The 15,110-nt window shown below is 36.9% G+C and overlaps 1 protein-coding gene across 2 annotated transcripts in view; it reads left to right on the top strand.

Annotated features, from left to right (window-relative positions):
• NFATC3 (nuclear factor of activated T cells 3) overlaps positions 1-15,110 on the top strand; it is a 74,356-nt gene that overhangs the window by 6,534 nt on the left and 52,712 nt on the right. For both annotated transcript variants that reach the window (XM_062586166.1, XM_062586165.1), the window contains exon 2: positions 9,805-10,936. In XM_062586166.1, coding sequence (XP_062442150.1) covers positions 9,805-10,936 — 1,132 coding nt within the window. The remainder of the gene's footprint in view (positions 1-9,804; positions 10,937-15,110) is intronic.

Raw genomic sequence — 15,110 nt, 5'->3', positions numbered from 1 at the left:
CCTAAAGCTGCCCTAGTGGGCCAGGGAAGTACATGGAGCAGACTTGGCAGTAAGCCCAGCCTGTAAAACAACATCCAAGTCCTTGCATTTGTCCAGGCATGCCATGTGGGGTTCAAATGACAGTGGAATTCAAGATGAGCGAAATGATCGGTAAGGCTAAGTAAAATTGCAAAGCGGGAGCAAGCTTATTGACAAATCAACATGCTATTCTGCCTTTAGAACATCAGTCTGTATTTTTATGAAATACTGGCAAAACAGGAATACAAAATTCTATAGAACTGTTCAAGTCATTCAGGTAAGGTCAGTTTAAGTGTGAAGACCTGCAGAAGTGATCAGCAAGCTGGCTTTTGGTCTGTGTTGTGAGCTACACATCTCATGAGTTAACAGAACAGCTGAACTTAATCATTTACGTGGCTGTTCTGATTAAATGTCTCTGTGGCATTGAATGTTTCTGGTTACTTTCCAGACAAAGAAGGATAGGTGTGATAGAAGAGAAGATATTTTTGTTGGTATTTGGAAGGTCCAGTCTCCTTTTTTATGTACTTGGGGTAAGGGAAGAAGAATCAGCTTTCTGGGAATCTGGCTACAGATTAATGATCTGTCAACAACATGCTCATAAAGGTGATGTCTGGTTTGGGAGTTTTATTTTATGTTTTTAAATGAGAGAAAAAAACTTCATATGAGGCTGCATACAAGATGTTTTGTAAGTGGAAATGTGAAACATGAGTGGGTACAAATTTATCATCCCAAAAATGTATAATCATATTGTTCATATCAACATTTGGATTAATAACAAATATTTGTTGAAAGAATAGTGCCTCGGATGGAACTCTGCAATCACTAATTTAGCAAGAATCTTCAAGGGGGTTTTGTTTGTTTGTTTATTTTTTTGGAACCAATGCTATGAGTGATGGTTTCCTGATCCCTGATTATTTATTTATTTATTTACTGTTTTGTATTGTTTGGATTAATGGAAAATGAGGAGACAACTTAAACGTAAATCAGTGATAACTAGCATGTGCTGGAAGGGGAATGCTCATTGTGAGTGGTCCTATCTGGGATGTCAACCAGAAGTGTTAACTTCCAACTAAACTTGTTTTGCAAGGTAACCTTTTGTGTCTTTAGGCTGGAAAAGAACACAAAATCCAAAACCAGAATTACAAGCTGAAAACAAATCCAGGTTGCATTTATTAGCTGTTAGTGACAATGGTTCACTGCCTTTGGTGTCTGGAAAATGGGCTATAATAATGATCTACAATAATTTATAGCTACTTAAATGTATCTTAAATGCTTTCTGTAGGTTCCTTAACCAAAGACAAAAACAAGCTGAGGAGATAAAGCAACAGAATGATTACAAAAAGGTTTTAGCGGTGTCATTTGGGATAACTTCTCAAGTGACAAGGCCACTAGAGAGTGTGTGCAATTAAATGCAAAAGCATTTAACAGCATGAAGAAAATATGTCATCTTTTTTTTTTTTTTTTTGTATTTTGCATAGCTATTTTAAATGAGATCAGAGTTTCTATATTTCATCACTGTAACTTGTCAGGTTTAGGCCTTAGAGCAGCAAATACAACTATTTTTCAAATTGCTTAGCTTTTTTGTTTTTTGGAGCAGGTTTTGTTTGTTCTAAACTGATTTAGTTCAGTATCTGATGGAGCCTCCATTCCCATTGGAATACATAGAAGTTATTTAGGACCCTATAAAGGGACGGAAAGTTTCAAGGTTAGCTTGTGGTGCGGTCATGAGGCATGCTACTAAGGTCTCATTTGTAGTATTTTTGAGGAATGTTCAGAAAGTAGGTGAAAGACCTGCATTCTTGCTCTGGTTTGACTCTTAATGTGTGAAACATTGTATAGGGTTTCTTGTCTACTTCAGCCTCCCCTTTTTTGCTTGGCTATTTGATTCCTCTTTTTGTCTGTTACACTTACTGTGTCAATCAGTTAGCAAAGTAAATTCACAGTGTTGCTAATTCTACATTACTGTGAGCTCCTGAGGAAACATGAAAGTTTCAGAATATCATTCAGGTTTATGTCAGTTCCTTAACGTAGGCAGCCTTTGAGTTTTGTTCACATGAAGCCTAAATTAAAGCTATATGGTAAAATGTATCGACCAAAGTGTGTAATAATACTTGCATGAGATACTGAGTTAACTATATTGTACCTTTATTACCTTGACAGATCATTTCCTTGATTTCCAGCTCAGCTGAAGCTGGAGTAGGATTGCCTGCTGTGGGATGGGGAGGTATGCCCTCTGTCATGTTGTATGGCAGCTGCAGAAATACAGTGAAGTTCTGCTGAGGTGTAGGGTTCCCAGACTAGTTTGCTCAGATGTTGCCATTACTAGTTCTCAGCCTCTGTGTCATGCTGTTTTTGGTAAAGAGCAAGAGGCATGCCCCCATTTCAGTCTCCTCCTCTTGCTGCATAACTTAACCTCTTTCCACTTAACTTTTTTGCCTTTGCACTCTTTTTCTACCTATATCCACAAAGACCCCACCCCATGCCAGCATATTCTCCTGTAAATAGGTTATCTGTTTTCTTGCAAGCTTCTATCTTGTTTTGTGTGCCATGGCCTTACATCATCACTCTGATCTTGGAAGCTCAGTTTCTGCTCAGTGCTTGGTTCTAGAAGACTGGAGCAGATTGCAGACCTGGAAGTTTGTACGGAGCAGCCAGTGGCTATCAGTAAAAGCTTGTTGGCATTAGAAGCTGATCAGTGGTAAGGGCATCCATGTGGGCAGGTAGGTGAGGATTTCAGTTCATAGATACAGCATAAACCAGAACTCTGAGTAGCTAGAGAAGTCTTTATGGAATCCGTTAGTCCAGGATCCTCTGCAAAGGGGGGAGTTGGGTTGTGGAGGAGAAATTGGCCTGCAGTACCATGAAGCTAAACAAACCTTAGACTGGCAACTGCAGCACATAACATAATTCTCTTATTTTCTTCAATCAGTTGCTGCCTGACATCCTCACTTGTCTTTACGATCAGCCTTCTTCCTATGCTTGAGGCATAACAGACCGATTTCAGAGAGCTCAATCTTTTCTGTTAGCGTGTCTACAGACCAGATTTACTCTGGGATTGCAGGGCTGCAGTCCTTTCACAAAGGCTAGTAACTGATCATATATTCTAATGTGCTTTATCTTCAGGATATACAGTGGCAAATAGGCTGTTAAAACTATGTATTAACTGTTGCATTGAGGTATTGCCCTGTCAGTTTTGGTAAGAGTGTCCCCAAAGGCCTTAATGTAGCTTTGAATACCTCTGAACTGTTGGGTGGTGGTGAGCTGTCTCTTTCTTACACTAAATATCTAATGGGGCTTCATCAAACTGGAGGACAGTGGCTTCCATTTTTGCTAGCAGGGTATCATACAGTAAAGTAGTATACCTGCTTGAATGAGGTACCCACAAACAAAGAAAAGAATCTAGAAGAGCCTGTAAAATATACAGATATTTAAAGCAACAAGTAAAAATCTTATTTCTCTTTTTTATCCCATTGTGAATGTTAATGAATAATTATTAAATACTGAATCACAAGCTCTGAAAAGTTTTCGTTTCAAGTCACCCTCCATAATCAACCAGAATTACTGGGAGACTTTGAGAAGACATAGCACTTCCGGTTACTATTTTCCATTCTTGTAACTGAACCTGGAATGACTAATTCATGTTGAAACTTACTGTTACAAGCTCAGTTCTTTACCTGTTTTATATATCGCTGTTTATCAGCCCATCTCAAAGCATGCTGCTACAAAAGTTCTTGAAAATGTATGTTAAATAGGAAAAAAACTTCTCAACTGAAATCAGCTCCATTTGCAAGAACTGAAGTACATCATATTTGAAGATGTGCTTATTTCCTTAGCAGATGTATTTACTTTCCATATTTGTTTAGTCTATTTTTCTAATATATCAAATAAAATTTTATGACTATTTTCCCTGGTTAGAACTTAATTCTGCTACTTCAGGCTGAAACTTGATGTACATTAAGGCAGCCATTCTCGTTTAAATGCATACCAGGCTATGGCCTAAGGGTTTAGTCGCATGTACATTTTTATTTGATAGTGAAACCACCTGGAGTCCCTGGTTGCTTGTTTTTCTCCATGTCCTGAAGTTTGTCATCTTGTCACTTGTGTATACAGACAGGTGTTCATGCTACTGCACTGTAAATTATACTGCCAAAATCGTCTGGGTAGCTTGTGGGGATCTTGTTTTTTTCCCCTCTTGCTTTGTGTGTCAGTGTGTGTGGGAGGGTAGTTGCTACTGAAAAAAACATAGTATGTAGTTACACCCTGGGTGCCAGTCTGTTCTTATTTTTACTGTGTCAGTTGTAAACATTTGGCATGCTTTATTATTCTCTTGCTTAAACTAGTGCAGCTTCAATACTTCTCTGCAGTTTGTACTGAGGATAATTAATTCTCATCCAGACTAGAATTTGGAAAAGATTCACTTTCCACTGTAGAGAAGATTGCTTTCTTTGTACATTTCCGGAATCCTTGTCAAAAACAAGAAAATGAGGGAAATTCTCATGGGCACAGCAGAGCTGCCTCTAGCATACATGACTGACAGGAGTAAAACTTATTTTTATCCTTTTAAGTAATCTGATATGAACATGAAATAGAGCACAAATCCATTGAGCAAGGAGAACTCCTTCATAAAATGATGTTTGTTGTAAATCATCCTTTCCTCAAACCTGAACTTGTAGTGCTGTTTTGTGTGCTGCTATACTTGGGCTGTAAGGATGCGTTTTCTCCCCTAAAACCCTTCCAAATCCCTACCCTAATTGTTTTCACATTTTATATTTTCAATACTGTATTCAGTGGCTTATGCTGCTCAGATACAGTCTGTATGAACTAATGCATTGCTGTGCTTTTCTGCGTTTTGGGGTTGATCGTTTTTAAGTTGCACAGCAGCACTGACATCTAAGCTTGCTCTGGAAAGGTAGGAAGCCTCTCAGGAAAATTCATATTGCATTGGAGATTTGAGGTAAATACCTCAAATTTTGATAAATATTTGGTAAATATTGAGCTTTAGTTTGATAGAGTGCTAAAAAGAAGGCTGACCAGTTAATTGGAATTTTAACTGCACAAAAAGAAAATTACCCCTATTGGATATTTTGGGTCTTTGTGAACCTTAAGACTCCTCTTCTATCTTGAAGTGTGAATATTGTTTGTAGCAAATCAGTAGAGTAACCAATTAAAAATGGAGCTGTTTATACTTTTTGTTTTTATTTAGAGGAATTTCTGTGGCAGTCTTTATGGTAGCGTTGTGATTGGAAAGAGCTCATAGTAACTGTCACAAGAGGCCTGAAAAATATAAGAGGTTGTCATTCTCTTTTTACAGTTTAGGAATGGGGACGCAGATTGTATGACTTGCCTCAGAGCACACATGATGTCTGTGGCAATGCTCAAGTCTTTCCTCATGCTATTTAAAGGGCCTGATTACTGATACTGTTTTCGCAGTAGTATTTTTATGAGACGTAGGTCATGTTGCACTTTCTTAGTACCTTATAACAACTCTTATTGTCAGAACCTGTTTGTTTATGAGATTACAAATCTAGAAGAATAAAGTGATTTGGATAATTTTGGCATGGGGCTTGTGTTCGGATGTTTGATAATAATTGACCTTCCTTCTGTGGAGAAATCTGGCTCACTGCACAGCTGCACGTGTGTGTGTGTGTGTGTGTGCAAGTACATTGCTGAGGAGTGAACAACTGGTGGCAAGCGTTACTAGTCCTGAATGTGCAGCCTGAGGCAGCAAATAGTAAGCAAAAGGTACTTCAGGAACAGTTGTTCTGGATATTATTTAACTATATTTCCCCAGTCAGACTACTTGTGTTGAAGGGTAGTTAGCAGGTTATGAGAGATGAGACAGCATTGTTCTATTGCTGCATAGGAGCTCCTATAAGCTAGTCTGTCTTCCAAATGGTAGCAAATGTGAATTCAAAATGACAGATCCTTTGGCTCTCGTTGGTAAAGGATGACACAGACAGCTGATGCAGAATTTAAGTACAAGTCTGCAGCTTTATATAGCTAACATAGACCTTTATATAGCTAATGTAGACCATGTGAGTATAGGGCATCTTTTAACTTCTATGAACCATCAGTTGTAGACCTGATTGCAGCAGGGAGCAGAGGACCTCACGAAATTTCTAGAGATTCAGCGTCTTCTTCATGCAAGGTAGTGTTAGATGTCTTACTGAGTTGAAACAAAGCCGAGTTTCTTTCTGTGCTATACACAAGACCTGTCATAAAACAAAATCAATCATAAAACAAAACGTGTTTGATGATGTTTATTAAGAAAAAAAACTTCCTTGTTTTGTTTCTCCGTATTGTTTTTAAATGCTTACTGGGCCAAATAAACTATTAATATTACTCTTAAAACTGAAGTAAAACTGATTGGTCCATAATTCCTCAGCACTTACTAACTTTTTATTCAGTCTAGTTTTTTAATTTTGGGTTGGTATTAATTTTGTTGCCAGTATACTCAGTTGACTTCACTGAAGTAAAAGCATTTAACACATCTGTCTTTTCAGGGTCATGTCAGGCTTTTGATGCGAGTGGCAGTGCTTTTCTTGGTCTTTGTCTTTTGCTATGCATGTTCTACCTAACATCTTTGCTTTTCACATGTGCTTATGGTGGTTTTTATACTTCAGTAATCTGACCTAGTTTCCATTTCTTGAATGTTGTCTTTCTATATTTTAAGGTCAGTGAAGGCCTCTTGACTTGGTCAGCTTCACTTCTTACAGTACTACTTTACTTTTTGCAGTAGGATTACTTGGATACAGTAGCTTTCCTTTTAAGTTATCAGATTTCCATAGCTTTTTTTTTTTTTTTTTTTTTTCCCTTGGGCTTCTCCATATTTCTTTTTTTGCCTTGCAGTTGCCTTCTGTGAGACTTTCTTGAATTTGTTTAGCATCTGCTGTCTTGAAATCCTGTGCTGGTTTTTTTTAGAGCTGTTCTTGCTGTTTTAAGAATTGTCAGCCATATTGTTTCATGGGTGCTTTTACTGAAATTATATTCCAACTTTATTTGCTTTACTAGTTGCTTCAAATTAGTAAGAGGGACATTCCACATTGGATTATCTCTGTATTCTCTGTTAGGACAAAAATGATTACTGGTGAGTATTTTAGGAACTTGTTATGCAGTCTGTATACGGTAGAATTAATGCAATGGTAAAGTTCTTACTAGTTAGTGTTGTTCTTCATATCTGCAAATAACAGATTTTTATCAGTGTAATTCTACCCAGTGTTTTGGTGAATTAGATTTCAAAATATGTTGTGCTACAGGCTTAACCATACTTCAGGGATTTGGGGTTCATTAGATGCATAGCCCTTTTTCTAGGTTCCTAACTTCCAGTTTTTGAGTGTGTGGGTGTATGCTGCTGCAGAGGGGTAACAGGAGAAAGTGGTGCCAAACTCATCAGAGAGTGTTTGTGCGGAGAGAGACCAAAGCTGGAAGAACAAAGAACATTCTTCTGCCTCCTCCTTTCTCCCTCTGTCCTCCCAGTTGTTACGGTTTTGTACTAGTCTGATCTCTCCATCTCAACTCTGCAAGACTTAAAGTTTGAATGCACAGCTGCCTTTTAGTGAACCTCAGTGACACTGGAAGTTGACAAACTGTTTTAAGTATTTAAAGATTTCTTGGTTATTGCTGCAAGAAAACAAGACTGTGCTATGGTGAGAGTTTTAACCCAAGGAATGTGCTGTCACTGTTCCTAAAGCCGTTCATGACAGAAAATGGGTTTTATACAGGACCTAGTTTTCTCACTTTTAGTTTTCTTATAACATTTTTATTATTTCAAAATTTCTTTGCCTATTAATTTTAATTTCTAAGTATTTGAGTAGCTGGATAATTGTTTAGTTGCTGGTTTTTTACATCATCCTTGTGTTAGGATTGTCCTTTTTCTTTCTTGACCCACAGTCATTTATTACCGGTAATAAATTAGGAAGCAAAAATATCTGAGATCTTACTTGTAATCTTACTAGCAGATATGGAAAATCTGTAACTAGCTACTGTCTGCAAACAGCAAAAAGAAAAAGATTTTTCTTCCAACTGAAGTTTTAAAAAATATGTGGTACTTTTATAAAAATTTTTTTGAAAAGGTGACTTTTGTTTATTGCCCTAGATAAAAGATAGGGGAATACGTTTTTGACACAATGCTCAATATAGTGAGCTTTTGTTAATCATTTGTATGATACATGGAACAGTCCTTCCTGAGTAACTTGATCCTATTAGTGTATGCATATTTAGAAATCAATCTGTGACAGTGTCTTGTGCTCTTAATGCATGTAATACTAGTTAATGATATAATTATGTAATACAAATAAATACATATAATATATGAAATTATATAATACTTACAACAGTACTTACTGCTTGTCTTAAATGCATTTTTGTTTATACATGCAGGGCTCTGCCCATAAAACTTCAGTGTTTTTTTTTTTTTTAAGAATCTGAGGAGCGTAACCTGTTCCTTGATAAGAGTATACTTTCTCGCTATTTGAAAATGCTTTTTTGCTGTCTCTGAGGTTCTAAAGAATAATAGATTTAAGTTAATTTTAAGGTATCATTAACAGTTCTTGTTACCATTACATGGCATGTTATCATTAAGAGGCTAGATTCAGGGTCCGGCGGGGATGCTCCAAATATTTCAATGATTTCAATTACTAGGAGAGGACAGACTAGTGAACAACCTGAGGTCTCCATCAAACTTACCCTCTATGATGAGAGAGGGAAGGATCTCTGTTTTACAAGGGAAAGGAAAAAAGTATGGAAGCGTAGTGGTTACAAAATAAGGAAAAGGCTGCGTATTTTAATCTTGTGTCAGAGACAAATGTTTCTTAATGGTAGGTAATTCAATATTGAGAAGCAAGGCAAGAAAATTTGCTTCAGTTCTACAAGATGAAGTTGCTGACTTTGTGTTCTCTCTTGATTGCTTGTTTTTCTTTGGAATGCTTGCTGTATTTTGCCTAAGTTTGAGAGATTTGAAAATGTTTTGTTTTGCCTTTTGTTATGCTGGATTAACAATTTGCATTCAAATGTGGTGAGACTATCCTTCAAAAATGCTGTTCTGTGGGATGGGTGCCTGAGAGTTTTATAAGCAACCAAGAAGCAGTCTTTGGTGTAAGAGTCTTCATAATGTCTTTAATAATATTTCTTGTTAGGCCTCTTGTGATCAAATGTTTTTAGTTGTTTATGATCTTCATCGAAGGTTGGGTCAATGTAAGATGCTTTCTGTTTTTAAAAGAAGTAAATATTATGCATATGATAGAATTATTGACTACTGGGATTAGAGGAAGTATCATATTTGTCCATGTGTCTATCTAGGTGATTAAATTTTAATTATTATTATTATGGTAGATATGATTATTATGATTATACTAAACTATGTTTATTATGATGAAGTTTATTTATAAACTAACTTGAATGGACTGCAGTTACGAAAGGTACTTTTTGAACTGAGTGCTCCAATTTAGATCTTTTCCAGATTTTAAACCAATTTTCTGTATATGTTAGTGTATGAAAACATAAAGATGTGTGTAAACTGCTGAATCCGGTTGAAAACAAGGTTTGTGATAGAAAACTGAGCCATAATCTTGGGCAGCTGTAAATACGTAGATTTTTCAGAAAAATCTGAAGTAGATAGGCGTTTTATGTTGTGTTGCTAGTCCAAAGAACAATGTAAGAAGTCTGGGATGTTGAAAATGGGACACATCTAGGAAACAAAAGATTTTGTTTGGGGCATTTTTAGTGTTGCAGGCTGACTCCCTTTTCCTCCTTTGTTTGTTTATTTTTTTATTCTCATTCTTTTTTCAGATCTTGAATCAGATGACTGTGCATCCATATACATCTTTAATGTAGACCAACCATCATCATCTGTAAATCAGCCAATTTGTATTCCTCGCCATGGACTGCAGTCTCACTCCTCTCCTCTGTCGCCGCCTACAAGACTTCAGAGTCATAAGAACTATGAAGGGACTTGTGAGGTACCAGAATCCAAATATAGTCCACTAGGTGGACCCAAACCCTTTGAGTGCCCTAGTATTCAAATTACATCTATTTCACCTAACTGTCATCAAGGTATTGAAGCCAATGAAGACGAGCTGCACACAAATGGCACAGAAAATGAGTATATGGAAAGGCCGTCACGGGACCATCTCTATCTTCCTCTTGAGCCATCATACAGGGAATCATCCCTTAGTCCAAGCCCTGCCAGCAGCATTTCTTCCAGAAGCTGGTTTTCAGATGCTTCCTCCTGTGAATCCATTTCCCATGTTTATGATGATGTAGACTCAGAGCTAAATGAAGCAGCTGCTCGATTTACCCTTGGCTCTCCTTTGGCATCTCCTGGTGGTTCTCCGAGAGGTCCCAGTGATGAATCTTGGCAACAGCCTTATGGATTTGGGCATGCCTTGTCACCTAGACAGTCTCCCTGTCATTCTCCTAGAACTAGTATTACAGATGAAAATTGGCTAAGCCCTAGACCAACATCAAGGCCCTCATCAAGACCTACATCCCCCTGTGGGAAACGACGACACTCCAGTGCTGAGATTTGCTATGCTGGTTCTCTCTCCCCTCACCACTCTCCAACTCCATCACCTGGCCATTCTCCCAGAGGAAGCATAACAGAAGACACATGGTTAAACACTTCTATTCATAGCGTACAAGGTCTTAATTCCGGCCTTTCACCATTTCAGTGTTGTACAGAGACTGACATCCCTCTAAAAACAAGGAAGACCTCAGAGGATCAAACTGCCACTTTATCTGGAAAAATTGATCTCTGTCCTGAAGAACAGGGAAACTTATCATCATCCCTTGAAACTGCAGTAGATGACTGCTCTGGATCTCAACACAACTTGAAAAAAGATTTGCCTGGAGACCAATTTCTTTCTGTTCCTTCACACTTTACTTGGAACAAACCAAAGCCTGGCCATACCCCTATATTTCGGTAAGTGGTTAGAAAATTTGTAAGTAGTTCAGAAGGTTTTCCTCCCTTTTTTCCCGTTCTATATATCTTACATAGATGTATCAATGTGCTTATGTTTCAGTGATGCATTAAGACTTTAAAAAGAAGAGTTATTGTAGCCAGCTAAATGGCATAATTAGAGGAAAATAAGTTGATGCAGCAAATGCCCATCTGTTTTCTTCTTTTTAAACTGAAGTAGCCACTTTGTAATACAGCCAATTGACTTATTAATGAAGTTTGCTTGTATGAATGCACAGAGCCATACAGAATCAAATGTGTGCAGCTTTTATGCATGTTTGCATTTTAAGCTGTTACACTTAATCTAAGTAGTAAAAAAAAAAAATTAATATAGCCAAGCAAATTTGACTAACTTGATTTATAAAAACTGAGAAAACCCAAAAGGGGTGGGTTTTCTTAATTTGTTTTTGTTTTCGTTTGCATCTTTGATCTGGTTCCAGATTCTAATTCTAGACAGAAAACAAATTTGCATATCATACTGAAATTCATATAGAACAAAGTGATTTGTGGGCTGTGGTTCGATGGGTATTTGTATCATTGTGGTGCTGATTTAAATGGCGCTTGCTGTTCTGTAGTCCTGTTTTGTCTCTTTTAAGACTCCACAGGCATCAGCAAATGACTGTCTTGATACTGAGTGGTAAGAAGGGTAGGATTCTCCAGATACACGCTTTGCTTTGAAAAAGGCAAATCATAAATCCTAAAAGTTAGTGGCAAAATACAACATTACTGTCATGGTGAAGTCATCTTTGCAAAGCATTTGTTTTTTTTAAGGAGCACATTCTGTATATTTTAAAAGAATGATTTGGAAATTCTTATGTTTTTACCTTTTCTTTTTCTTCCTTAAAGTAGCTGAAGCAAAATAAAAAAGGAAATATTTCTGTCAAATCTTAGAGGTGTTCTACAGCACACCTATATGGCACCTTTTCTGCTCTCAGGGAGTTTGAACTTCTTAGCAAAAAAAATAGAATTAACTTAACCAAGTTTTCTGAAGAGGCATTCTTCCCAGGAACCTCCCTCCAAAGCACGACTTGTTGAAAAGTGGATGCTGGCTTTTCTGAGAACATGCTAGTTTTTTATCATCAGTAATTCCCCTTTTTAGTGGCTTTTTCCAAACTTAGATATCAGTCTTGCATCATCTTAACATCTTGATGCATCATTTCCCGATGACTTATCAGATGAACAAGCCTGTTGAAGAAATGTTCTAGAATACCTTTCCTATTTCTTGGTTGAGCACATGACAATTCACAGGGATGTGGGTCTTGTAGAATATAAAAGCACTTACTCATCTTTTGAAGACTGCTGTAACTGACACTTTCCTTGTGGTTTGTGCAGTTGGGGAACTAATGGAGAAAACTCACCCGTAACTCTTAGTGTGTGCTTACAAACAAAAGTGAATGAAATACTAACTCATACTTGCAGGATACAGTGAAATATTCCTAAAACAAATGGGAATAAAGTGAACCATAGCTTTAAAAGCTTCCAGAAAGGTTAACTTTTAATGCATACGGTCAAAGAGGCTTCAGTGTTCATCTGAGTTCTAACACTGAATTTTTGAGTTTCACTGCTAGACATTCGTGCTGATTAGATCAGTGTTGTACAGAAGGTTCATTTTTTATTAATACCAAATCTCCTCCCTTAATTTTAAAACTAAGGGTTTTTTTTAGAAATTCTTTAGAAGTTTTTCTTTACAAGATTAGATTATTTGTCTCTAAATATATTTAAACAGCGCCCCATTTTGTCAGTTTTACGTAATTGTAAAATCAGAGATTTTAATTTCTTCTCAGAAGGGTACTGATTGTAGTTAGGTGTTTCTCTAGTTGCAAAACTGAGAAGAAAGCAGAAGACAAAGACTATACGTGTTCACAAGTAAATTAAATTATTAAATGACGTACATTTGCTGACAGAAATTCTGACTGTTGAGTTAGTGGAAATGGTTGCATTAGCAACTATATTCTTAGTGTTACGTTGAACTACTGAGCACTTGCAGGCTGTTCCACAGATGCAGTGAGAGCGTGCGTCTTCAGCATATTCAGCCGTTTCATTCTGTTATCTAATATTTTGATTTTAATGTTTATGAAGCAGAGAAGTTAAGCTTACTCTTATCCTTTAACAATGAATTGCAAGAAGATCCACTATTTCTTAAACAGTTCGTGATGGTGACCAAAAGCAAGCACTGCAGTTACCATGTTTTAGAATTAGATTTATTTAGCATAAAAGATAGGAACTCTTGACTTTAAAATATTTCTTCTCTTTTTCTCTTTTATAGAAGTATGTGTATATGTATTTATATAAATAAAATCACTCATCTTTTTAAATATCTTGATTGTGTTATCAGGTATGATTTAGTGCACAAAGTAAACCAGATTACAGATTTACAGAATGTTAAATAGTCATCGGAGAAGAAGGTGCTATCTGCACACTTCATATCATGTCAGATGTAAGGTAAATTACTCCCACTTGTACTGAGGGGCAGTTTACTGTGGCTGAGTGCACACAGGTCAGAGTAGTTTCATTTACTTGCAAGCAATACCCAGGTTCATCTATGAAGTCCTGACTACACTATTCCTTTCTTCTATGTTCAGTAAGTGTAGAATGCTTTTATTTATCTAAATATAATAATGTATAACATTCTTTTGTGTGTTTTAGTCACATTTGATTCCTTGCAAATAATTTTGAACAAATAACAAGTTGTCATCTGAGACAGAAATACATAATTTGCCTGTCTGTGTAGAGTACGAAAAATATACACGTATTATCTGCCCTGTGTCACATTCCTGCTTCCTAGTCAAAGATAAGCATAGATGAGTGGTGAGGGACAGAACGAATGCAACAATTTGCAGAGAGGAGAACTAAATAGTTCCTTCTCATCTAGGAATAGTGAAGGTCTGAGTAGTATATTAGCTACAGAGTATCTGCCAGTGCTGTCATTAACCAGATCATTTGCAGGTAAGAATTCTTTCGAGTGAAGATTGACTTGGTCATTTTGCAGAATGCTCAGCAATGAAGTTATCTTATCATTTTATCATTTGATTTATCATTTATTCTTGTTACTCTTGTTTTAGATACTTCCCTCCCCCCCCCCCGCCCAAAGTGAGGAATAAGAATTGTGTTTGTCTCATGTTTCCCTCCTAAAGTAGTGATAGTGTACCTGACTTCCCCATTTGCTCCTTACCCCATTGTTCCATGAAAAGTGCTGATTTTAGGGCTCTTTATTAAGCATCTACTATCAGAGCTTGAATTTTACCCCCACTTGAAAACACTCAAACTTTTTTTTTCACTGAGTCTCTTTAAAAACCACATTTCTAGGCTTTTACATAAAGCGATTTCAGATGCTTTCATTAATTGGATTCTTTTTTCTTTCATTCGTTTTCCAAATGTTGTATTATCTATTTGAAAAGAAACATAGATGATTCAAGTTCACTTTCTTATGTAGATGGTCATTATCAGTATAGGCTATAAATAGTCTAGAAGAATACGAGAGAAAAGTATTTTTTCCTAGAGGCTATTCATATTCAAATAGCTAAATTTGATCTTCCTGCTCATGTTGAGGTGCCATCTGAAAGAGGTCAGTATGCTCATGTGAATTCTCTTAATTTTATCCTTGTCTTTTGAAACTTTGTAGAATTCCTGTTTAGTGGATATACCCATTAATATGATTCCTTTTATTAAAAATTTCTTGCTTAGGCTCCAGGCAGCCTCTGTGAGTTCAAAGCTGCAGTATGAGAAAGATGAGTAGCAAGTGTTATTTTGAAGTGATATACATGCTTGTTTTACAGAAATTGATGTTCTTAGTTATGGTGCTCATGGCTCTCCTCTGTCTGATCTGTCCCCAGGATAAGGGTTTACAATTGCAAAATTTCCAGGAAGTGGGGGAAAAAGTCTGTTTTACAGTATTTCTTTTTTAAAGCTTTTTTTTGGGGGGGGGGGGGAGGGAGGGAGAATGTGGGGATGACCCTGAAACCTCTGATGAAGAAAAATTATTATAATACTTATGGTGGAGACATATCAGAAGTAAAATTCATAACAGAATTCAAAGCAGATCAGCGCCATTTGTGGGCGAGTTAACAATTGTCACAGACCAACGGACAGCGCTGATATAGGTAACACTGCGGTTGTTAGATGGGTGGAGAGTGAATTT

Source organism: Rhea pennata, chromosome 13 (assembly GCF_028389875.1).
Source record: "Rhea pennata isolate bPtePen1 chromosome 13, bPtePen1.pri, whole genome shotgun sequence".
NCBI lineage: Eukaryota > Metazoa > Chordata > Aves > Rheiformes > Rheidae > Rhea > Rhea pennata.
This window is presented reverse-complemented; position numbering and strand designations above follow the sequence as displayed.